Genomic DNA, 24,561 nt, shown 5'->3' with positions numbered 1-24,561 from the left:
TCCCCGAGGGGGAGAATGTGAAAGTGCGAATGCACGGTTGTCGGCCCGCTTGCGGCGCTTGCGCTCGGCCCCCGCAGCCCACCGCCTCGCCGCCTTCTCTTCCATCTCTTCCATCGGGTTTGTAGTATCACATGTACACCACGCAGTTATCAAGCCGCTATAACGCCGCTGAGTCGCCAACGCACGCCGCTGACGACGTAGTTTGAATGCGTTAAAGATATAAGGCGCGTTACTCACTGATATCAGCGTGGCGTCCGTGGCTTAGTCGGTAGCGCCTCGCGCTGCGGCCGCAAAGTCCTCGGATCGAAACCTGGCGCCGGATGGTGTTTCTTTTTTAAATATAGAGGAGCACTGCGGACGCCAACGCCGCCGGCGGTGGATGGTTTGGGGTCGCTTATAAAGTGCACTTAAAAAAAAAAAGCGAGGTTCGTCGAGGAATTGAACCATTGACCTTCAAAAGAGTACACCGCCGCGTTACGAATCACCTACCTCGGCAGGCGGCCTGGGGGCGTCTAAACGCAAGTTGTCAGAATATGGTCGCTTGTGTCTACTTTATGCTGCATTTTTGAAATTCTGGCTGTCCTAACGCTTGTTTCTCACGCACCAGTCTTGCAGACGAGGCCGCATTGCTTGATTGAGTCAAAGCTCCCTTATTTGACTCAAGAAAAGCTATCGCAGTCAACCCGACCTTTTCTGCGCAAGCCACGGTAGCCACGGTAGCCACGAATGAAATGGAATGTGCCGTTAGAATTATGGCGTTGATAACGCTTTTTTTGTCCGGCACCGTTTTGCAGACAAGCAACGTAGCGCTAATACTACAAGCGATGTCACTCCTGGCATGTCAGGCGCATCAAACCCGTCGTGTAAAACAACTGCTAACAGTACGTGCGAAAACCTCTGAGTTTGTAACAAGCGGGGATTATTAGAAAGCGACCGAAGCATGCGGTGGCGGCGACGTAATAGGTACATATATGCAGAACGGCAGCGACGAGCGAAAATGATTTTACACGACCGCCCCCGGCGGCCTGCGCAAAACACTGCGGACGCCGCCGCCGCCGCCGCCGCCGCCGGTGGATGGTTTGGGGTCGCTTATAAAGTGCATTCGCACTTAAAAAGGAAAGATAGAACACCTGCATGCACGCCCTCGAAGAAAGCTGTACAGCCGATTCAGTTTGTTGTGGACGAAGAGCAACCGAGGCCACTGGTCGGCGACTTTAGCTAGTTTCGGTTTCCGAAATTGTGGCGATCCTAGCGGCACGGTGCTGCGGCGTGGCCCTTTCCTTTCCCTAAGCGTTTTTTTTTTTTTTTCCACACCGTCAACGCTTCCGCGCCTCCTCACGCATGCGCAACAGCTCACCGGCGCATTTTTTTTTCTTTCTCTCGGCGCGCACGGCGGGCCAGTTCGGTACGTGCTAGAGCCACTACTAGTACGTGCGTGAGCGAGCCGCGGCGTGCGAAGGGTTGCTCGGGTTGCCTAAACGCCTCCCCGGGGTGAAAGTTTCGCTGCATTATAAAATACATTTGAATGTATTCTAAATATGGGGCAGTGGAGGAAGGAGCGTTGCCACTAGCTCCTGCGCAGCTCTGTGGTGCAGCAACACAGGGCGGTACAGTTCAGCCAAGTTTCTCGCCTTCTCCAAAGACGACAAATTAGATTTGTACAAGTTATAGTGAATTTCTTAAAAGCCGAACGATTGCACTCTCCTGTTTTCAAAATAATTCGCGCATGTAACGTGAAGTTAATGAGACATGTCACTCGTCTTGGAGTGGATATATAATTAATGTGCAAATATAGCCCAGCTGTGCAGGTACGCAAAGTTTTAGTAGAAGTAAACGCGTCTTTGGCACGCACACACTTGCTCGCAAGATCAATTTGTGGTGGCATTGCCGTTTTTTGATTGACTTAGTAACTGCTGGAACGTCGATTCTGTATATGTACATCAAGGTATTTTTTGTTGTTTCGGGCAGCAGGTATGAGTCTAGGTTTGGGCCCCAAGTCGAGGACGGTTTGCGACTTCATTGGATGTTTCCTCCGGTGACTCTCCTCAATCCATCCAATGTCATCACGACGCACCTGCTCACAAAGAAGGCAAGCTCAACTGTACGCGCTTCTTGCCTTTCACGGCGTACCTACTACGAAGCCTGCCCAAAGGCATTTCACAGAAGCTGAGAAGATTGTTGCAATGTTAAATGACGGACTTGGGGAGATTATGGACAGACGAGTGTGAAGGAAGGAAGGAAGGAAGAATGTAGAAGAAAGGCAGGAAAGTTAACCTGGCTAGAGCCTAGTTTGCTATCCTGCACGTGGGAAAGGGGAAATGGGCAGAAAAGAGAGAGAGAGAGAGAAAAAAAAGAGGAAAAGTTGAACCAGACACGTATGCCCAGCACTGAGCCACTGACAGTGATTGACACTGGAGCCTAGTGTTCAAGTTCGTCGCCCGTAGAAAACGCAATAGTTCCTTAGAGACGAGTGTGAAATCGTACAAATCCCCCTCGGGATGGATCTCAGCTCATTCACCCCGAAGTTGTGACTGAAGATGAACCTATATATCTACTAGGGCGGAATTATCAGGATTAATCTATTTTGTCAGGCTAAAATGAAGCTACTAATATGTACTTCCCGATAAATTTGTCTGTTTCACGTTTTTGGGCCAGCATTTCAAAGGTGTCACCAGCTGTCCAACGGCCGGACACGTGTACCGTGCAGCGGTAAACACGGGATACAAAGCCAGAGGACCCGTGAGCGAATATTCTGAACCTCAAATGCGTCGCTAATTGTGCTCGCTATTTCATTTATTTCGCAGAGCAGTTTTACGTTTATTTGGCATTTTCGTAGTTTAATATTACGAATTTACAAATAGAAATAAATGTTGGCTCAACCGCAAGACCTGGAAACGTTTGAGCTTCGCCGCAAGGCATGACCCTTTGGGTTGGCTTTTTTCTCACACTGCAGCTCTGCAAAAAAGCCTAACTCGTGCCATCCTTGCCCGACACATGCACGACACTGACTCTGGTGTAGTTTAATCGAAGTGGAATGCTAGTTGCATAAAATTTAATAGCCAGAAAAGGTTCTTATCAATTCAGCGGCATAAGGGAGGGGTAAGCCGTTGTTAGTTGGCAATACTGGCCGTGAGGTCATACTAGCCACCAGAATAATTATTTCACCTCTTCCCAACGTCCGGAGGAACTGCAGCCAGATGTACTTCCTGTATTAACAGCATGTTGAGTAACGCGGATTTCTTCAGAACATGTCGAATTCTTGCTCCACTGCGTTGCCATCTTGTCTTAACGTTATATTTTTTGTGCCCCTTTCTCATCAGCACTAGCACATGAACACAGGGTGCTAAGTCCCCACTGCCGAAGTTATTTTTCTTAGGCCATGCTTTAGGACTGTGCACGCGAAAGCAAAGATTTTTTTGGTTCGAAAATATTCAATTCACCGCCTGTTTTTACTAATCGCGATTGAAAATATTCGGTTTGATGTGCGCTCGACTACTCATAGTCGATTTGCAGCCTCAAAGTTGATATTGGTCAACCTATGGTTGAAGCCTTTCTGCCCGAGCAGCACGAGCCAAATATTTTGCCAGAAAATGACAGGCTTACCTAGACACAGAAGTTTGCCTTTCTGCAAAGCTGTGAACCTATAATATATTGTTACTTCAATTATTACTTACCATAATCAGCATATCACCTGCAGCTGCACTCACTATATAGTCAATGACCTTCTACCCAAGCATCAATTCCTGCACAAATTAGCATTCCACTCTTCAAAAATTCACAGATACATATGTAATTTACTATTTTTAATTATTTTCTAAAGCTACACTGAAGGTGAATGTGCCTTGGATTGCTCTAGGCCATGGCAGACCTGTGTCAAGAAACAGCAACAGACTGTGCTTCACGAGCGTTTGAAAGGACACTTCAGTCGAATGTCCCTCGAAATTTCAAATTCCACTTGAACTGGAAGGAGTTCCGCCGATCTACAGTACAATTCTCGAAGGCAGTTGAAGGTTTCCACGTTCACTCGCCATAGTTTGGTGTCGCCACTGCCGCGCAGTTCCGTTCTTCACAAAAATTTCATTTTGGAGTTAAAATGGGCAAGAACAACAATTATTAGTGATAAAATATTGATAACAATCTACAAGCACACACAAAACATGCACGAAACAGCTTTTTCTTCTTTTTTTCGCACCGCCAGTGTTGAGAGTACAAAGTTAGCTTGTAATTGTAGTACGGAACATAAACAAGTGAGAAATTATGCAGATAGTGCACTTTAAACACCAAGTTTTACTTGTAAATATTTGCTTTTGTAATTACGGTATGAAGAAACTGTGCAAGAGAACGACCTTTCGCATTTCAAAGGCCTCTGAGAACCTCAAAGGTCATTGCTGGTGCTCCTTTCAATCAAATGGCATTTCAACCAACTACCTTTGAAAAATGTCGTGTAGCGGCTCAAAGGTGGCATTTAAGTCAAATGACGTTCAACTCGAAGTGATCGTGTAGCACGGGCCTAAATTCTAACTGCCCTTGGAAAGTGTTGTGTGAGCAAAAGAAATGGTTTGAAGGAATTTAGGTGTTTGCGTGTCGTTTATCACCGCGAACAACTCGCAAAGTGTGGTGGGATGCATGCGACATTTATAAACAGGGCAAAACCAATATAGTTGTCCGGAATGAATATCCGTAGAAAAAGTGCCTGAACAGCAAAAATATGCTTTTGTTGAGTGCATGCAGTGTCAACTTTCTGATGTCAGGGTTCCGATTTGTTATACTTCCCTGGAAGTTCATGAGGTGTTCTCAGTGTGGCCTCTTCCCAGAGGTTTGACGTCATGCGAAACTAATTTACTTGAAGGCTCGAAATGCAGTGCAAAGCCAGAACTGTGTGCTTTGCAATGAACTTGGACAGTTGTTGAATATCAAAATAAAGTGTCACCTTGAAACAACATCAGTGGCAAATGACATTCAACAGGTATTAACAGAAGATAAGGAACACCAGCCCTTGTCCAGCTTTGCACAGACAGGAAATATTCTTTAAGCCATTGGAAGCCCAATGATGACATCGGCTTGAGATGTCATTCAACGAGTGTAAACGATTGCATCCGCAGTAGCAGACCATTTCCTTAAAGGCCGGGGCCATGCAGACAAAACACAAGTTTGGTTCATTCAAAAGATTGCCTTGTTATAATCATACTGACAATACTTTTAAGGTAAACTTTGCTCAAAGATAAACTTTGCTACATAATTAGAAAAAAAAGGGAATGGCCATACGACCCACTAGCTCATTTCCCGCTCTAGAACCCATGACAGAATATGCACGGTGGTGTAATTGGCCGAGGCCGGAAAAAGCAAACGCAAGTTAGGCAGGGCTTATAAGCTGTCCGAACGAGCTGTTTGCACCTAAATGCAATGCATATTCTTTTTATAGCAGTAAGAATGGTGGGGTGAACTAAATATAGAAGTACTAGTGCGGACTGTTGTTACTACTGCATGCACTGTGCTGCACAGCAATCCGGCACTCTGGGGCTGTCTCACACGACACTGGCCGATTGGCGTAAATGACATTGTCTTACGTTACCCTGTTTGTCGAACACACCCAATGTTTCTCGAAACGATTACTTCCAACCGCAACAAAAACAATCGAAGTGCAAATACGGTCAGAAACAAAGCAAGGGCAGAAAGCGGTGCGGAGCAGTACAGCGGTGTCATCTAGGAGGACTGAGGGTAAACAAGACGTTCAGGATTCCACTGCAGAGTACTAAATGGTGTACTAATGTTCGCTTGAAGACCTGTCCTTGTTGCGCCATCGCATACGTCACGAAAACAGACGATTTGTTGGGAAAATAAAGGATGTAACTTAAATTGATTAATTTCTCAGTGAATAAAGTATCGTTTGCTGCAGGACAAGTGCTAGGGGCACTATAAAAATTAAATCTTCCAAATAAGACACACTTGTCAACATGACCCCCTTAAGATACCTCTTTTCCCAGCTTCCACGGTTGCCAACACAGTGAACTTGTTTTGCATCATCACTCGTCGATCCCAAACGAACAGTATGCTGGTGACGTCAGCATTAGAAGACGGCGATTTCAATACAAATTCAGCCATGTTTTGTAAAATGCATAAATTTTATTCAAGAGCATCGCTGGCACAGTTGCGCTGCAAAATATATTAACTTTATTAACTTACACTGCAGATATCAAAGTTAGTAAAATGCATAAATATGAACAAACAGTAGATTAAGAAATGTGTACCGTTCAGCCATGCGTTGGGGATACGTAAAGCCACGCTTTCAACAACCAGATTAAATCAGGTCACTGACACTCATTCACACAGTAGCGCAAGTACAGCAAAATGTAAGAATTGCAACGACCTAAACAAAAAACGTGAAGGTATAGAAACAGTATAAGTGGTTCATCTAAACAGGAAGTAGGAATAGCATCGTTTTTTTACAAAATGTGGGCACTCAATTAAAATCTTAAATAAGTAGCATCAAAACGAAACCTGAACGCAACGGTCCCCTCCTACTAACATCTCCACTAGCGTGTGTAAAGTGAACAAGGCATGTTTTGTAAGGACACACGAAAGAGGTAGGCGGAACAAAGATCACCTTATGAACTTGGCGACAGAGCAAAGGCTCTAATGGAATGCACTGTGCACATGCTTCACGTTGGTAACGAGGTTAGTTCCAAGCTGCAAAACATGAAGCATGTCTGCAGCGGGCACTGGAAGATCTGAATGGACAAAGGCAGGATGTAGTAGATTTCGATGAATGGTCCAAAGGTCAGACAGCTGCAATGTCACACGCTTCTTGGCGTCAGCAACAACAGGCTGACATATCAGTAGTGGCAAGATCGGCGGGAAGTTGCACAGCATGTTATGCATAGCCTCGGAGTTTGGGTTGACCGTTCAGTCATTTGGTGACGTTGATGAGATACTTGCACGAATGCGTCAGGAGGTGCTTCTCACCGGTATCGATCTCGCCGTTCATCTCGCGCGTGTAGATGTCCATTCCGTACTGGCCGTCGTCGGGGAACGCCAGGAAGAACGTGACCAGGTCGTCGTGGACGGTGTGCGAGACAAACTTGGACAGCTTCTTCTCCTCGACGCCGTTCTTGTGAAGCGTCGCCATGAAGTCCGTCAAGGGTCGCTTCATGCGGAAGCGGACTTCGAGCTCCCGTGAGGAGAAGATCAAGGCGTCTTCGTGTGACTCCGGCACAAGCCCAAAGAGACGCGTAGCTTTCATGGGGCCCCACTCGCCGGACGCGCAGTCCGGAAGCGGCACCATCACAGTCTGCAAGTCCTCGCAGATTATCTTGAACTTGCACACGCTCTTGAACTTCATCGGCTCGCCCGTGAGGTACTCTCGCGGCGTCACAGCGTTGGCGAAGACGTCAAGGAGGAGGGCTCCGGAGCACGGAGCGTGGACTCGGAAAGCGACGATGTTTCCCACCATGCTCTGCATTACGAACCGCTTCAGGCTGACGCCGTCGAAGGAGTCGCGGTCGCTGTCGTAGAACTTGAGGTTGTAGTGGAAGATGAGGCTGTGCGACATGTCCTGGGGCATGCCGATGCGCACGGTAGCGGCACCCGTGCTGTCAGTGTACAGCGTGGCCTTGGTGTCGCTGTCGGGGAAGTACAGGCCGTACCGGAAGAACAGTGACCGCACGAAGGGAAGCTCTTCGAACTCGCGCAGTGAAATCGGCCTCTTGAGCAGCTGCCACTCGGGCTGAAGGGGGAAGAACTCGTAGATGAACTCGCGGGCGTCCGTGAGGAAGTAGTGGTCGTCATATTCGTAGCGCAGAGAGTCGGACTTCCCCTTGCTGCCGGGCTTGGGAACTTCTTTGGCGTTGACCAGATGCCGAGCGCCCCAGTTGCACTGCACAAAGCGCCAAGCACCGGCGACGTAGACGGCGTTCCAGGAATTCCGGAACCGGTTGTCTTCGAATCGCACGCCGGGCTGGTAGCCGGCGCTCTTGGAGTAGCCCTTGATGACCACGCAATGCAGGCCAGCGTAACTGGAAGGAAGACAGGTTGAAGGAGTGAGAACGTGTTCATGGCAGCTGGAAAGGCCTGGACAATTCCTTTACACTGCTACAAGTGATGACCACGACCGGCTTTATAAATATCGACCTGCCCATGTGAGCCGATTCCGCATGCCGAACTGGTTACTGCTTGTTTGGTTGTTTTTAGTTCTTTCCGACACCACTGCACCAGCCGGCGCTGCATTTATTCCCATTTCTCCGCTGTATACGAGTCTGACCTCACCAGTTCCCATTGAAGAGCTCTATCTCACTCACTCTCTTTTTTATTGACCTGCCATCGTTGTTCTTTCATCTTTTTCTCAGTCCATTGCGATCAGTCTTTGCCGACTCCCACTGGGGTAGTGCACACTTTTAGTTGGCTTGACAGTGTGCTCATAAAATTGTTTTCAACGCGACATTGCCACTTGGCTAGGCTGGCGAAAGCCTGCACACGGCCAGCGTCCACTGAGCGTGCACTCACGCAAATATCGCCCGCAAAAAAAAACTGATCACAGCTGCTAACCCCTTCGCTAACGCGTTCCATGGTGTTAAAAGAGTTCAGTAGCATGTGTACATCCGAAACAATCAAACCTACAAAAATATTCAGCGCATTCTGGTTTATAGCATGGATAAGAAAAAAATTAACAGGAAGAAGCACTTTGAGCCCACTGTTTAAGATGGTCCCATCGGCTTACAGCAGGCACATAGTACAAGTACAACAACAAAAGAAAAACGACTGTGCATAAAAACTTTCCCGCCCAGTCTTGCTTGGCCTTCAGCTTCTGTGTATAGGCAGTGTAGCATCAGCATGAATACCTAGTAATTCTAGAAAAAGTAGCTATAGTGAGTCCGATGCTGAGGTTGTAGGGTATAAGCGGCTTAGGCAGGAGCTCGGCTCAGTGACAAACCTAGCCAAAAAAGATGCTTTCGCAAAAGAATATGCTAAAACATCCTGCAACATCTTTGCGTCACACTTTCATTGAACCTATCGTACGCAATGGTATTTGTTGCGTACAGCTGAGAAAGCCCGGCAGACGCATGGTAAAGCCAATTTGTTTTCACCAGGTGCCGATTGCTTCGGCACGTGGGCAGTGACTCAAAAAGATTTCCCGAAGATAACTGCTCTTCCCACTACAAGCATTGACCGCGGACGGCTGCCATACTAAACTTTGCCTTTTATGGGGCCTGTAAGCCAGCCGATAAAAAGCGCTAGAGGTCCAGTTGGACTTGTCAAAAACATCATTAAACCAATTGGAACCTTGGACCAAATGAAACCCATTACATTTATGATTGGTTCCAATTGGTCCAACAGTGTTTTCGGCAGGTCCAACAGGACATCCAATGGCTTTTATAGGCTGGGAAACCACCCCGACGGAGCTCCTACAAGCCACGACCGGCTTTATAGACAGCAACCTGCCCACTGCAGCCGGCGATAATGGGAGCCAGCGTACTAAAAAATTGCCGTGTAGGGAAGGTGCGCTCCGTCAGGTGGTGCTAAGTTTGACCCCCAAACTTTCCAGCTTCGCTTCACTCAGTGGGGCCTACGACAGCTCGCATAAAAAATAGCTGTCGTACCAACCAATGCCGATTGTACTGATCACAGCCAATAATACCGGCCAGCAACGAGAATGCACGGTTAAGTTTAGAACCGTTTCTTAGCTATGCAAGCGTCAATGTACACAAGTAAACCACACTGCTACCTAATCTGCCTGCTCGACTAGCATTCTTTATTTTTGAGCATTTCTGTTCATTGAAACATGCGAAAACTTTCTCGACTTTCTCTTTACGTCAAGAAGCTTGTTTAAGTTGAATCTTGTTTCTGCACATGTGAAAATTCACAAGGGAGGCTCGACTTTGTATAAACACCCCATTCTGTCCATGGAAGCACTGTCATTCTTGCAGGAAAATATAATACAATTTTGCAGAGAATGGAGCACTAATTGACGGCAGCCTTTTCAGCTGCTGCAGTGTTTTCACCATAGATGCAGCGCCACATTTGTAGGAGCTCTGTCGGGGCGGCTTACAAGCCCAAAAAATGACAAAGTTGGGTATGGCAGCCGTCCCCAGTCAACCTTTGAGGTGAAAACCACAGTTATCTTCGGGATATCTTTTTGAGCCACTGCCCCCCCGTATAAAAGTGAACGGCACCAGGTGAAGACGAATTGGCTTTATCATGTGCCTGTCAGGCTTACTCAGCTGTACCCAATGAATACCATCAAATACAATATGTTCACTGAAAGTACGATGCAAAAATGTTGCAGAACCTTTCTGCATGTTCTTTCGCGAAAGCGTTTCTTTTGGCTAGGTTTGTTGCCAAGCCTCTTGCCTAAGTCGGCTATAACGTACAACCTTGGAAACAGACTCACTGGAGAGCCTTTTCAAGAATCACTATTCATGCTGCTGTTACACTGCCTTCACATTAGCTGAAATCCAACCTAGAGTACGCGACAAATTTCTGATGCACGATCAGGTTTTTTTGTTGTGTTCGTGCTATGTGTCCTAAGTCAAGGGGAATTAACCGTGCGTCGAGTGTTTGTTCCTGTGGTTCCTTTTTCTTTTGATGCACTACATTTCTCCCTGTTTATTTCTTTTCTATTCCAGGCTATAGAACAAAACGCACTGAATATTTCTTGGGGTTTTATTCTTTCAGATGTATGAGTGCTATAAACACGTGGAACAACATGTAACATGTCAGCAAAGGGTTAGCAGCTGTGGGAAGTTTTTCGCAGACGATATCAGGGTGGGTGTTCGTTCAATGGGTGCCAACCGGGTGCGTGCTTTCGGAAGCCCTGCCAAGAAACAATTTCGCATTAAAAACGGTTATTTAAGCACGCCGTTGAACCCGGAGAAAGTGTGTGCCTACCTTTGTGTGAATCTGGAAGGACTGAGCACAATGGATCGAGAGAGACAGAATACCAAGAATGGTAGGCCGAACAAACACGTATACAGTGGAGAAATGGGGATTAAATGGAGTGCCAGCCAGTGCAGTGGCATCGGAACGAACTAAAAAACCCACACAAGCAATCAAAAATTCGGCACAGGGAATCGGCGTGAATTGGCAGTCAGTCATGCTACAAGTGTGGCGCTCTAATTATGGTAAAAATGCTGCAGGTGCTAAACCGGTTGCCGTCGATTAGTGCTCTCTTCACTGGGAAAACATTGTTTTTCCGCAAGAATGATGGCGCATCTACGCACAGAATGGAGCTGATTCGAGCCTTCCCTGTGAACTTTTGCGCATCCATAGATGAGCTTCACGTAATAATTAAGCTCTTCTATGTGAAGCGAAAGTCGACCAAGTTTTCGCTTGTTTACATGAACGAAAATGATCGAAAATAAAGAATGCTAGCCAAGCAGATAGATTAGGCAGCAGTATCGTTTACTTGTGGACATCGACGCTTGCATAGCTAAGAAACGGATCTAAACTTAACCGTGAATTCTTGTAGCTGGCCGGTATTATTGGCAGTGATCGGTACAACCAGAATTGATTGGTACAACCGCTACATATATATGTGCAAGTAATCTCCGGCTCCACTGGGAGCAAAGCAAAGCTGGCGAGTTTGGGGATTAAACTTAGCCTCCCCCCCCCCCCCTGGTGGAGCGCACTGAGGTGGCAGGAGCTGAGCCCTGTAACCTCCGCGTCTTGAATCAAAGCCGAAGGACTGGAACAAGAACTGCGATCATGCATTCGTTGCACTAACACGGCTGACCACTAATGAAACGAGGCTTACGAGGCCAACGAGGCTTAAAAACATGGTGGAAAAAAAAAAACGTAACAGCCGGAACGATAAAAAGCTGATGCTCATGCCAATGTGTTTCACAAGAAGATCCATTTCTGGTTCCGTTTATACGGTGACAGAAAAATTTTAGTTCCGATTATTGAGGGTTTTTTTTAGGTTATTTGAATACAAAACCAACCAACTTACAGGCTACTGCTCCATTTAAGCGACAATTCCGTTTAAGCGACTTCCGTTTATCGAGATTCTACTGTATAAAAGGCGTGTGCTTGGTCGACTTTTGAAGTGGTGCGTGTCTGTTAATGTACCGTTATTGTAGGTAGCATTCAACTTTAAAGGAGCCTTATACAGGGTTATAATGACTGAAATGTTACGCACACAATCGTTGGAGTACTGCCCAAGGAACATCCTCCCACAAAAACAATTTGAGTAAAGCGTTAGCAGAGTTATTTTTTCCAAGCATTGGCCCATAACATTCCGTCCATATTATACAGAAACAGCAACGAATTGTCAGGATGGAGGTTTACAGGGCATGCCCTTTGTGATGCTTATCTCAATAGGTAAATGTTGTGTCCATTTTGTCGGTCTGTTTCGTTGAATGCTTTCGGTAAGAAGTGTAAAGAACGGAAAAGTTTTGTTTGCCATTGCCTGCTCCCCTTTTGCTTTGTTCTAAATCCAATGCTGCTGTTACAAAAACGTTTTTGTAAAAATAGACTCACTATATCATGTGATTGTATAAATTTTGTTGTTTGTAATTAACATAGTATGCATGTGTGTTGCCGAAGTTTCCATTGGGGCCCCTGGCCCCGTCAAGCTGCATCTAGCAGCTTTTACGCCAGGGTGACCTTCAACACTGTAATGTTGAAAATAAAATTGATTTCATTTGATTTGAGTTATTGTTCACCAAGAAGAGCCAGCCATAAGGCCTGGGGCTTTCACTCCCTTCTCATGCCTCAAAGCACTGTGGATGCTACGAGCTTACCAGCTCAAAGCAAGGCCACCTAGAGACAGACACCCATCAGGGCCCATGTGCTCCGAGATACGCGATGGCTCTGCTCGGCGGTACGTCAGGTTTTTTTTTTTAGCAGCGATACACATGCTCTGCCTACTACTTCTTGCGTGTGGCCACCACCAGTTGCTTCTCGCATCCGCCATGCTAGCGTCTGCACATTCGTTTTAGAATAAAGGAACTAATTCTTTGAGGGCCAGATAGGGGGCACGAAACACAACACGCTCGCTCTCGATAACTTAAAAAAATTCCCAGCAATGACTAGCAGCATGCTTGCATTTCTTGCATGCAGCACTGTTGCGGCGAACACGTCTCTCCATGGCTGGTTTGTGCATAGAAGGCTTAACGTCGCCCCAGTTACTTGATCGCCGCTCTACCAAGTTGCATCGACGACAATCCGTAAAGCAGTTCTGGTACGCAGCCCTTAAGTGCCGCTCCTGCGGTTTCACGATGATGATGGTAGAAAATGACAAAAACAGAAGATTGGTGGGTCCTTCAAAATGCGTGAGCATCACGTTCCTGTGCCCGCAAGTTGAGGATTGGCCCGAGTAGCAAGCTTGAATTTGCGCTAGCTTCAAAAGCCCACAGCTGTGCCTTCCTTGCACACAGTTTAAAAGTTGGAACACTGCCTCGTGCCAACCACGCTTTGCATTTTTCCTGCCTTAGTGGTCACCTTTGCTCGCTTTGCAGCCACATCAGGTGCCTGTCACTCCTTCCACTGCTCGACAGCCTTGGCATTCCATCGCCATTATTCCAATTCGAAATGTATTTTGCTGCCCGTTCTGCCCTGCACTTGGTTCACACTCCATTGTACACTACGCATCAGTGCATATAAGCAGCAATGCAACACGACACATTTAAACATGCCTAAAGCAACTGCAGCAGTTATGGCTCCCTCTCTGTGTGCGTGCAACTGACTACCACTGTACTACAGTAAAACCTCATTACAAGAGACACTAAAGGGACTTGGGAGACATGTATCTTGTAACCAAGATCTCTTGTAACAGAAAATTCTAAAAACTGTGCGGAGTCGAACATAGCCACTTTGTTATAAATCAGCATCAAAGCGTATTCAAACAGGTCAACAAGAAAAGTCTCACTATGGCTTTAAAGGAGCCATGAAGAGAAAATACAACTTCGTTTAGTTTGAAAGAACGAGGATTCAGTATCTCACTCAGCTCCATTACAGCCACAAAAGTTGTTTTTTTAACGAAAAAAACGAAGAAATATTTAAAAACTTTCAAATTTTGCGCCACAGTGACGTGTTATGAGCAAGGATGACGTCATACGGGCCAACAATAAAACATAATTTTCAGTGCGTTAACTGCACGTTCGCATTCAAGTGATGCGGTCAAGTGGAACTAGAAGCCCCATTACAGACGTCCAGTCATGTGTGGTCGCGATAGGTCAGTTAGGCGGCCGTCAATCGCACAAACAAGGTTCCGTGACGTCATAGAAAAGTTGCGGGAAATTGGCTAGGGGGTCGCGACTGCTTCACACGTTTTCTTTAATATCTCCGTTATTTGTTCGAAGATTGTGATGATATTGGTATCATTGTTATCGGGACTAAGCACTCTTTCTAATAAACCCAACTTGCATTTTGTCTTCATGGCTCCTTTAACAAAGTCATTCATATTAGTTTTAAAGACTGCAGATTGTATTAGCCTCTTCCCCAACTTTTGTAGGTAAAGCACTTCACTTTGCAAGCATTCCTGTTCTCTCATTACCGTTAAAGTGCTCTTAGAAAATCGTCAGCCTTAACTGCCGACACCATCTGTCCTCATCTTGCCTCCTCTTCCCCTTCCTACTCTTCCTAGATACCCTCGTCTTCCTACTCCTCTGGTTCATCCTCTAGGGCACCATTTACTTGCGCGACGATACATGATCTGTAGGCTCTTCGAACACACAAGGTCCACATCTGCAGACACAAACTCCTCAAAAATTTCTGGAACCTCTGCGGTCTCTTGGATGGAGGCCCAAGCTTCCTCATCAAGGCAGTTTTCCACTAGGTCCTTTGTATAAGGTCCCTCTTTCGTCAAGTCTCTTCTAAATAGTGAAGAATTCACTCCAGGGACCCCAAAAAGTTGCCCTTAGTAACAGAGTCACTCTTGTAACCATGTCTCTTGTATGTAATGTTGCTAACATGACATAGGAAAATTAACCAAACCATTTTCCAATGTTTCTTATAACCAGGTGTCTCTTGTAACAGTGTCTCTTGTGACGAGGTTCTACTGTACATCACTCATGCTCTGTGTCCTTTTTTCTTCTGCTCTTAAGCTGGCCATGGCATCCCGGTCTAGAGATGCCACCCACCATGGATGGTCGACAACCACGTCCTGTTCCTTTCGTCCCATTCTATGGGAGCAATAAACGTTTATTCCTCCTCCTCCTCCTGCTTTTCACACCCTTTTCCTTTTGTGTTTACATGCTGACACCAGACACATTACGCTGACATGATGTCCTATTGCTAACACAATAAGTGTGCAGCACACTGCAAATATTCCAACCTGTCACTCTCATAATAAGCCTGTTGAAAATTTTGAAGAACAACAACATCATCCAGTTTGAGTGGTAGAAGTGATGCTCATTCAAAAACAAAGCAGAAGGTACAAGTTAGTAAAATGCACAGCAAATCAAATCCCTTCAAAAAAATGGTAAAACCAACTTTAAATCGAGTGAGACTTTTTTGAAAATATGGATAATAAATAAAAGGTGCTTAATGAAGGAAATATTTTTGAATGTGAGATACTCCTGCGTATTGCTATCAATTACCTTATTGGTTTGGGGCCCAAACTGAGGGCCTTCTCTCCGATTCAGGGCGTGATCGTGGAAGCGGCGATAATGAAGTGGGGACAGGTTGGTGTGACGTCACCAGCCCGTCATAACATTCACCATTGCTCACTGGCCTTTGAACTCTAAGGCACGGCAAAAGTAAGGTTTGGATCCCCTTGGTCTGTCATGAGCAAAATGAACTGTTCTAGGTGAAAACAGGTTTCACCAATGTATGCCGATGTCTGCAAATGGTGCACAGCATGGTGCCAACTAGTGTGTTCGCACCTTACACCACCGCAAAAAGCTGCCACAGAGTATAGTCTTGCCCGCAACATTTTCCATTGCCTCTCTGAAGCTAAGTCTGGGAAGCACTAGAACACAAGAGGAGGGTGGACGGGCGAGGTGCAGCAGTGGCCATCAAAGAGCTCCCGTGTGAGCCATACGAAGGGTGTTCTCTGCATCAAACCTATTTTATTCTAACTGCTACATGCTCCGTAATATGTGTAAGCCTCTTCTGGAGCTTGTACAGTAGCCCATTCCGGCACCACAAAATAGTTTTAAGGATTACAGGCTGAATTAAACACGAGGCCAACTTTCGTGCTTTGCATGGCATCATGGGTGAGGGCACTGAGGAAGTGTCCGCTTAAGACTCACTTTGAAATTCAAAGCATCGCAACGCTTTTTTCTGCTTTGCTGTTGTGCCACAATGCAAGAGACCAGTGGTGGCTGTGATGCAAACGTGCTTCCTATGCCTGGTATGAAGCACATCTTCTCTGTTTCTGGAACCAGTATTAGCTCTTTCCTTCGGTCAATAAACTTTAGCTCATTTTTCCTGATAAAAGCAAAAATTCCTCGAGTTTTAACTGACTTTTCAACACGAAAGTGTTTTATGGCCGGGTACACCAAGACTTGACCGGCGTCATACCCGTCACGGAAATGACATCACCAGAAAGAGTTCTATTGATACGGCTGTGCCAAGATTCGAGCCACAAACTCTCTTGTCGCAACGGGAGGTACACAGCGCTCTGCCCACTGTGCTACGAATTCAAGCGCAAGTAGGTCTATGAACATGCCTTATATCTTTTCCACTACTTTCTTCATTCAGATGCCGTCTATGAGATACTGCCGTCTAGGAGAAGTGAAGCGAAGTAGTTCATCATGACACTAATGAGCGCCGACAGTTGGCGCCTCGAAGCCAGTGTCTTCGCGTATGTGGGACGCGGGTTAATTGAGGCATCCTCTGCCACCTACTGCTTTCGATTTCGGTTCCGTTTCGTTCGCACGATTTTCAAGGGGCTGTGGTTTCAGTTGGATTTAAGCCATGTCTGGCACGTGCAATCCAGTGTCTAACGTTGATGCGTCTGACGCTGCCATACCGACGCTGCTCCTGTGAAGGCACATTTCACTTTCGTGTTTTACCGATATCTATGAAAGAGGCATCAACCACATTTTTTTCCAGACTACTGAGAACCCCCCAAAATTCCCAGTTTTCATGGTAGGCAGACAAGCTGTTTCATGCAAAGTTGCCCTCTGCAAAGCTTTACCAGCTGAACAGCCTATGAGGCCCTTTGTTTTTTGGTAAACCTGACAGTGCTTCAGCATGTTTACACATTTCTTTTTTCCTCGCTTCTCACCTGCAAAGCCGCTTGAAGAGCACGTGGTAACTCTCGGTGCCATGTTTGATTCCTCTGAGAATGCCCATGGGTGTGTCCGCGATGACATTCTCGTCAAAGTGCATCGTGTTGAGGTTCTTCACAGTGATCCACCGGAATATGGTCCTGAAAGAGAAAAATAATGAAGACGTTAAACGGGCCATGAAGACAAAATACAAGTTTGGTTTATTAACAAGAATGCTTGGCCTCGATAACAACTGCCAATATTATTGTGAACTTCAAAAGAATAATCATGATATTAATGAAAAAAGATTAAAGCCGTTCCACTCAATGTGAAAGATGTCGGAAGTGCAGAGCAGTGATTCGCCATAATGGGCTGTAGCGCCGTTATCCGCTCCCTGCTACCACCAAATGCAATTCAAATTTCCCGCCTTCGCTGTGCTCGCACGCCCCCTGCCTGAAACTGCGCCAGCGGGAGTTCTGTTGTTTTTGTGCTTGCTTTTGCTCCCGTACATGCCGGCGTTGCACTGCCACTTTTTCTCGCTAGCTATCGTAAAAACCAACCAAACGAGCATTCCTAACTAAATGAACATGGGCACTGCCAGTTAATTGCGTATATTTTGCTTCAAATGTACCTGCAGTTTTCTTTGAACTAAACAATGGGGAGATGTACGACAAGCACCAGCGGTTTGCGAGTTTAGAATGCTTATGACTATATAAACTGCATGGCTTTCGAAGCCTCTGGGTTACGCCGCTACGACGGAACGCCCTGTTGCTCTACTTGGGTCCAGCGAGTGAGCCACGACAACAAGGCGAGCCCCTAAAGTGCTCTGCACTTAAAAACAGATTAGGCAATGGCGATTCCCCCGCCACTTTTCAGTGATATCTGCGTGATGTCAAAGAATCCTGTTTGTGCGATTGACAGCTGCCAACCTAAGATCCAAGCCACCACCATGATACTTGACTTGGTGATTGTAGTGGGGTCTTTAGTTCTATTCGCTCATATCACTTGAATGCTAGCAGGAAGTTCACACACTGATACAACTATGTTTTTAGTGCTGGACCATATTAGCTTACCCCTGCACATGTTAAAGGAGTACTGACACCAAATTTTGATACCTAACAAATGATATAATTGGCTTCAGTAGTTTGTACAGATGCCTCACAGAAATTTTTGCAGCGATCCGAGGCCGGAATCACATCTAAAATCGATTTTGATTGTCCAGGCCGCGAGCTTCCACAAATCGGCAGCACTAGCGCAATCGCTTTCGGCGTGACGAAACATTGGCCTACGTGTCTGGCCGGTTCAGGGTGACGTCATATAGTCGTTTTCAGAAACGGAAACGATGTCCTGCGCTGCTGTTGTCGGTGGTATTCGTTTGGGCAGGAGACGTGGGCCTAGCTGTGTGAGCAATGCTTGTAAACGTTGCGTGTTCGACGTCTTTGCTCTTCAGTTCGTTGCCGGCGCATGGTGTTCGGCACTGGTGCCGAAAACAGCGTGGTGCGCGATGTCGACGGGCACCGCGGTGACGCGGCGGCCGCGCGTCGCCGAGCTCGCCCAAGTTGTGCTATGGCAAGCTCGCGGTATGCGAAGTACTGCTCGTGGAAGCCTGCCCAAGCAAATCGACGACGACGCCAAGATGCTTTATTTTCCACGCGACGACATGCAGCGCTAAACGTGGACTTCGTGGAGTTCGTGCACGCCGGCGGCCGCAAGAACTGTCGCCCAAGCCAGCGGGCTTGGGGTTGCACAGGTCACCTTGGGTGTTGGGAATTTAGTATCGTGGCGACTATTTGATCGCTGGTATCTGTACAACTGCGAATGACCATCCCTTACACAACTTTTCACCACACTATCATCCCCTTTTTCGCATATGAAGCTTTATTTTGGCAATAATTTCCGTTTCTGCGATCGGTGACCAAAACATCTGCCGCGGCCTGTTTTGATTCTAGCGCGCAGGTGGCGCCATCTTTCGGCCGCTCGCCGCACCGTGGTGCCGACAGTACTGGGTCGGAGCGCCGAACCTCCGCTGCCGGTCAGAGTAGGCAAATATCTGAACGCCACTTTTAAATTCAGCGCTGATAACAACTCCTAGCACAATTTTCAACACACTAACATCTAGTTTCTCGCATGTAGAGCTTCTTTTTTGTGATAAGATTGATTAGAAGAGTGGCGACAAGCTGTTGCTATCACGGTCTGCGCCGGTTCGAGCCGCAGTGATATTAAAAAACGGACGACGGCAAAGACATCGCCGGCCTAATCGCCTGGCTAAATAAAGTTGTTCTGTCTGTCGGGTGGCAGTGACTCATCCGAGTCTGAAGATTCAGACGACATGTCGACTGCGTGGGCGAGTCGCGGACCATGTGTAATCGTAGCAGACGATGCGGCGAACGCATGGAGGAAAGAAAAACGTCCCTGACGTCACGGGTGAGACCGTGACGTAAGGCTGCCCGCTTGAAGGCTGGCCTTCGAACGGCCATTTTCCCGCGCGGCGACCAAATTTGAAATTGGTTGCAATAAACGTGCTATAATTAATTCTGTGTTGGCGGCTGGCGGCTTTCGGTTCGATTTTCGTAATTACTGGGCCAACAGGTATTCTTTACAGCATAAAAACTGAAAGCGAGAAATTTCGTGTCAGTACTCCTTTAAGTCACAGTAGCGCGAAATTTTGAAGACCTTGGGTATTTCCTGCTTTTTTTTTTTCAGTTAAAAAGCAGCTCTTGTGGTTGAAGTGAAGCTGAGTGAGTTACGAAAAACTAGTTCTTTCAAATTCAACATGATTTATCTTCAATGCCATTTGAAACTCTTTCCCTAAACTCCTACTCCCTCGGAAACAATTGAATAGGAGGCTGAAGATCTAACGAACAGCTTACTTATAGTCATGAAGCACGGGGTGGGCATAATAAGCCCACCCCGTTTGCATTAGCTGTAGATTTTTTGTTACCCTTGGCCAATGAATGCAACCCCTGTTCCCGATCAGAAAAAGGCAGCCAAAACATTTTGTAACAAATGCCATCATGCCATTATGTCATTTCCTTGTAATAAACAACTGCTACCTTCCAAACACCCCTCCCTCAAATTCCACCCAGCATGAAGGTTGTCACGCTGATCCTTTCAACACAAAGCACAATCATACTTTTGATGGCTGCAGGCACACCTCTCTACATGGACCTCCTGGTGAAGTACGGGAACTTAACACTGATTTTGGAAGGAATAAATGCACAGAAAAGCTTTATTTATCTGCAACAGTATAGCCATTAAAACTGAGCCCCATCATCCAAAACATATGCACAAGGTCAATACAGTGGAAAAAAATTAGTGCCCTTCGACTCTGTGAAGAAGGATGACCTGCGAAGTTAGATGCAGCCCACGAAGTGCCGGAAACAAAACACATTTGTTTAAAACTTGCGATTGAGCATCCTTCCTAATAAAATAGCGAAATGAAACTTGTGAGGACCCGAGCTTCATTCTAGCGGACCAACATAGAGCTGTCTACCTGCCGCTTCGTAGGCATCTTACTAATTTGTGTAATGCACCAAACCAATCTGCTCGACCACTGAGGGCACCGGACAGGCCTCACTGAGCTGTTTGATGCCGACGTTTAAACCTCGAGCCAGTACGACAAAGATATCATCAGTAAGGGCATGCAACTTATAACTGCAAGTGCTCCCCCCTCCCTCCATTCCCAACCCGTGCACGCATAAACCGGCACCTGTTACGTGCGCATACTTAAAATTGAAAGACACTGTCGAAAATGTCGCTTATGAAGCCCTTTATGCGAACAATTACTTTTGGCTCGCATCGACATTCGAAGTGGACAAGTTGCAAAACTGCAAATCCCTCTGGGAGGGATTCGCAGCTACTCAACGAGCTGGAACTTGAGGTGACGGCGGCAGCAGCTTTCCGTTTTTGCGCCCATCTTCTATTCATGCCAACGCTTCTTCAATTCCCGCTGTTCTTCCTCCACGCGAACCACGTGCATCTGTCCCATAGCGAGTCAAAACATGGAAGGCCTCGAACTTTATTCTAGCAGACAAACATGTGGCTATCCCTTAATTTCCCTCCCCCATCGTAAGTATCTTATTGTCAGTAACACACCAACCCAGACCCAAACTGCTGAATTTACTAGTACAGGCGGCAGGTCGTATTGAGTTATGAGACTTCCATGTTAAAATCTCCCAACGGGCATGTAATCGGTAACGGCATGAAGCCCAGCTGTTTGTGCACACCCCTTCCTTCCACCCCCAAGCCGTGCCTGCATAAACCGGCGACCGATGATTTGCGCATTCTTAGGCATGAAACACACCAGCGAAAATGTTGCTTGGAAAGCCTTTCAAGCCGAAGAAGAATTATGGGCTCACGTCGCCGGTCAAACTGGACAAGTTGCTCTTCAACGAGGAGGGATTCATTCGCTGCCGGCGGCTTTCGATCGTTTGTATTCCCATTCGCGCTTCTGTTGATTCTCTGGAATAATCTGATAACGGCGCTACCGCCGTTGTCGGCCGATTGCCCAACTTGTGAAAGAGGCGTCAGTGGTGAAAAGGGCAGTAAAAGTTGTTAAAAAGGGTCGGCGGTGGTGAGGAGGATTTCCGGAGTGGCACCGAGTAAAGCGGCTTTGCCGGAACAAAAACTGGGGAGGTTCGACATATAGTGCTTCGCAGTAAAAGATACTTGGAAAGATGCATACGGAAACATCCACACACACTAATAGACCATAACTGCAACTCTAAAAGTTTCCCTAAGCCACTAAACTGCCACATACAGGCAAGCTTTTGTTATTTTTAGCACCTTTCTCTTTCAGAGACAAACAGTATCATCCAGAGCGCATTCCTTTGGGCCTTTTCTCACCTTGCCTTCTCGACATCTGATACGCAGCTGCATATCAACTGTCGCACCAGGTCTGTGAATGTCTGCTGGTCCGCTTGCGCCACCTGCAAGCAGGGAAACAGAAAGAATGCTTGGCATGCAAAGCAAAAATCGGGAAACAGCATTAAATGCTCCTTGGTGGCCCCACAAGGTTAGAAACAACTACGCCCAATTGATGGGAATAAGTTTTTAGTGCAGACAGCTCTACTTTATAGACTTGCCGACAAGATTTGATCAGACAAAATCAAGGGCAACATCACCCCAAATGGGAGAAAATTAAGGCATCCAGTTAACGCTTTAGTTAAGGGGTCGGCAACCTGCCACCCGCGGGACAGTATTATGCAGCCTACAGCATGACGTCAGAACTCCCTCATCCACTAGTCATTTTCTACCTGAACCCTGACATGCCAGTTTCAACCTTAGATGGCGTTAAACAGGAACAATGAAAGATCGCTTCCAGTTGGCCACATTGTCCCCCATCTTCACACTTAGCCACATAACATCATCATTTGCTTTTGTTACACATGTCTAAAAAGGGGGATCAAACTTCAAACTATTTTATTCAAGTATTGTACATTATTGTCAATTCGGCAAATTTTTCCTCTTTGCATGCAAAGCACCCCCCCCCCCCCCCCCCTGATTTGCCGTCTGGCCCCTGTCGTGTCAGCTTCATGCAACTTGGCCGTCCGCCTCATAAGTTTGCCCACCATGCCTGCACATTTAATTGTAAGGTTGGCAAAGCATTCTTAGGTCCCCAATTTTGAGCACCTATTCGAGCCAAGAATTGCTGCCAAACAATTTTTTTTCTCTCATGTCGGTATATGAGGTTGGCTTGGGTGCAATGTGATACCATCACGAATGAATTACTCACCCTGCTGACCAATGATACCACTGCGGCAAAATTCAAAACTTGAAATCTAGAGTGTTGGTTACTATTTTTCCCCGAGCAAGTAGAAGAAAAGCCAGAATGCTTACGCGAGTTTTAAAATGCCATTATTTAAATTAGGAGATTTAAAGTAGCAGTTCTACGCATTATTAGCTATGAAATGCATCACACAGTTTGACTTCTGAATGGTTTAAGGTGCACGCAATCATTTAACCAGACCATATCTCTTGTATACGTGCAGAGCTTTGTGGTTCGAATCCAGCAATGCTGTGAAATGAAATATTCAATGGTTTAGTTCACCTGATTCAAGGTTTGAAGGAAATAGGACCCGATACGCCCACAGAATGTAGTTGGTCACTGACTGTAAAGGTACTTTTCAGTCACTGAAAAGCGCCACCTAATTCCCTACAGGAGGCGCTATCAGTTTAACATAAAAACGTGTGCCATAAGCAAGACTTGTGCCTCTCGGTTGGTTTTTGTCACACCTGTTCAAACAGCGTAACACAGCACGTCACTGAGTTCACATTATGAAGCCATGTGAAACGTTTCACTGTGATTTGCCTGATATTATGATGCTGAAGACGAACCTTATGACTCCAACTGTCCCTAAGCCAGCACAGTACATGTGTAATCTAACAAGATGTTTGCTGTTTAGCTACATCTGCATAAGCAGCATGAGCTGGGTTAGCGATGGTGATCTCCAATATACCTGCAAGTCATTTATCAAGCCTGGTAAATGATAAAAGAAAGACACAGATGAATACCGTATTTTTGCGCATATAACCCACCCTTGCATATAATCCACATACCCACTTTGAGCCCACCGGAAAAGAAAAAAAAAACCTTCGCGTATTGCCCGCACATTTGACACAGAAATGGCTGCACCAAAGCTACTGCTCAAGCAACACATCACATACTATGTAGACAGAAAAAAACCATACATTCAGCAAGTAGAATACACTGAATGCAAGGCAAAAGTCACAGTTCACTCAGTGTCACTGCTCTCGCTAGAGCTATGGAAGACTTAGTGTTACTGCGTAGGAGCTTCGCAGGACAACGCGCATTGCCGTGAAGCTGCACTAAAGGAAAGACCTCGCGTATTATCCATTTTCGCATTTGTGGAGCGAGTTATATGCGCGAAAATACGGTACAGGTCTAAGTGAAAGCGTGCTCATGCCAACTCAACTATGGCAGCAGGTTCCACCTAAGGCGGCAAGTCCCAGCGAGTTCTGGCAATGTTCAAAAACAACGAGAATCTAATTTTGGTGTGTTTGGACTTCCCATGGCACGCGGAATGCTCGGACAAAGCAACTACAAGATGCAAATTGCATCCCCCAAATTACAGAACAGCTCATTTTTTCCCGGATGGTTGCACTCACATTTATCGCAATTTGGTCGAGTTCTGAGAACACTTCCGGGTCCGTGTAGATGTCTGTTTTCGAAATGGTCGCTGGTGTTGGAGGAGGGGGTTGGCTTGGGTACGGGTTGATGTCATCATTGGTGAATTCGTCGCCTTCTCGCTGCAATAAATGTGAACACCAACAATTAGACCACCGTGAGATACAAGCTGCAGACATGGGAGAGGGTTGCTCTCAAGGTGATTGATTGAATGTAGGGCTTAACGCGCCGACGCAACGCACTGAGGCGCGTCGTAGTGGAGGG

The 24,561-nt window shown here is 46.4% G+C and overlaps 1 protein-coding gene across 1 annotated transcript in view; it reads right to left on the bottom strand.

Moving 5' to 3' along the window:
* Positions 1-6,099: 6,099 nt before the first annotated feature.
* Positions 6,100-24,561, bottom strand: part of Hil (peptidase hillarin) — a 118,621-nt gene continuing 100,159 nt past the window's right edge. Inside the window, exons 4-7 of the mRNA XM_077694070.1 lie at positions 24,279-24,419; positions 21,996-22,078; positions 17,168-17,311; positions 6,100-8,012 (exon numbers count right to left, since the gene is read on the bottom strand). Of these exons, the coding sequence (XP_077550196.1) occupies positions 6,908-8,012; positions 17,168-17,311; positions 21,996-22,078; positions 24,279-24,419 (1,473 nt within the window). The 3' untranslated portion in view covers positions 6,100-6,907. The remainder of the gene's footprint in view (positions 8,013-17,167; positions 17,312-21,995; positions 22,079-24,278; positions 24,420-24,561) is intronic.

The sequence above is a fragment of the Haemaphysalis longicornis genome, unplaced genomic scaffold (genome assembly GCF_048455015.1).
Source record: "Haemaphysalis longicornis isolate Haplotype H1 unplaced genomic scaffold, Haemaphysalis longicornis Haplotype H1 scaffold_12, whole genome shotgun sequence".
In the NCBI taxonomy this organism is placed as follows: domain Eukaryota; kingdom Metazoa; phylum Arthropoda; class Arachnida; order Ixodida; family Ixodidae; genus Haemaphysalis; species Haemaphysalis longicornis.
Note: the sequence above shows the minus strand (reverse complement) of the source record. Positions and strands in the feature narration are given on the sequence as shown.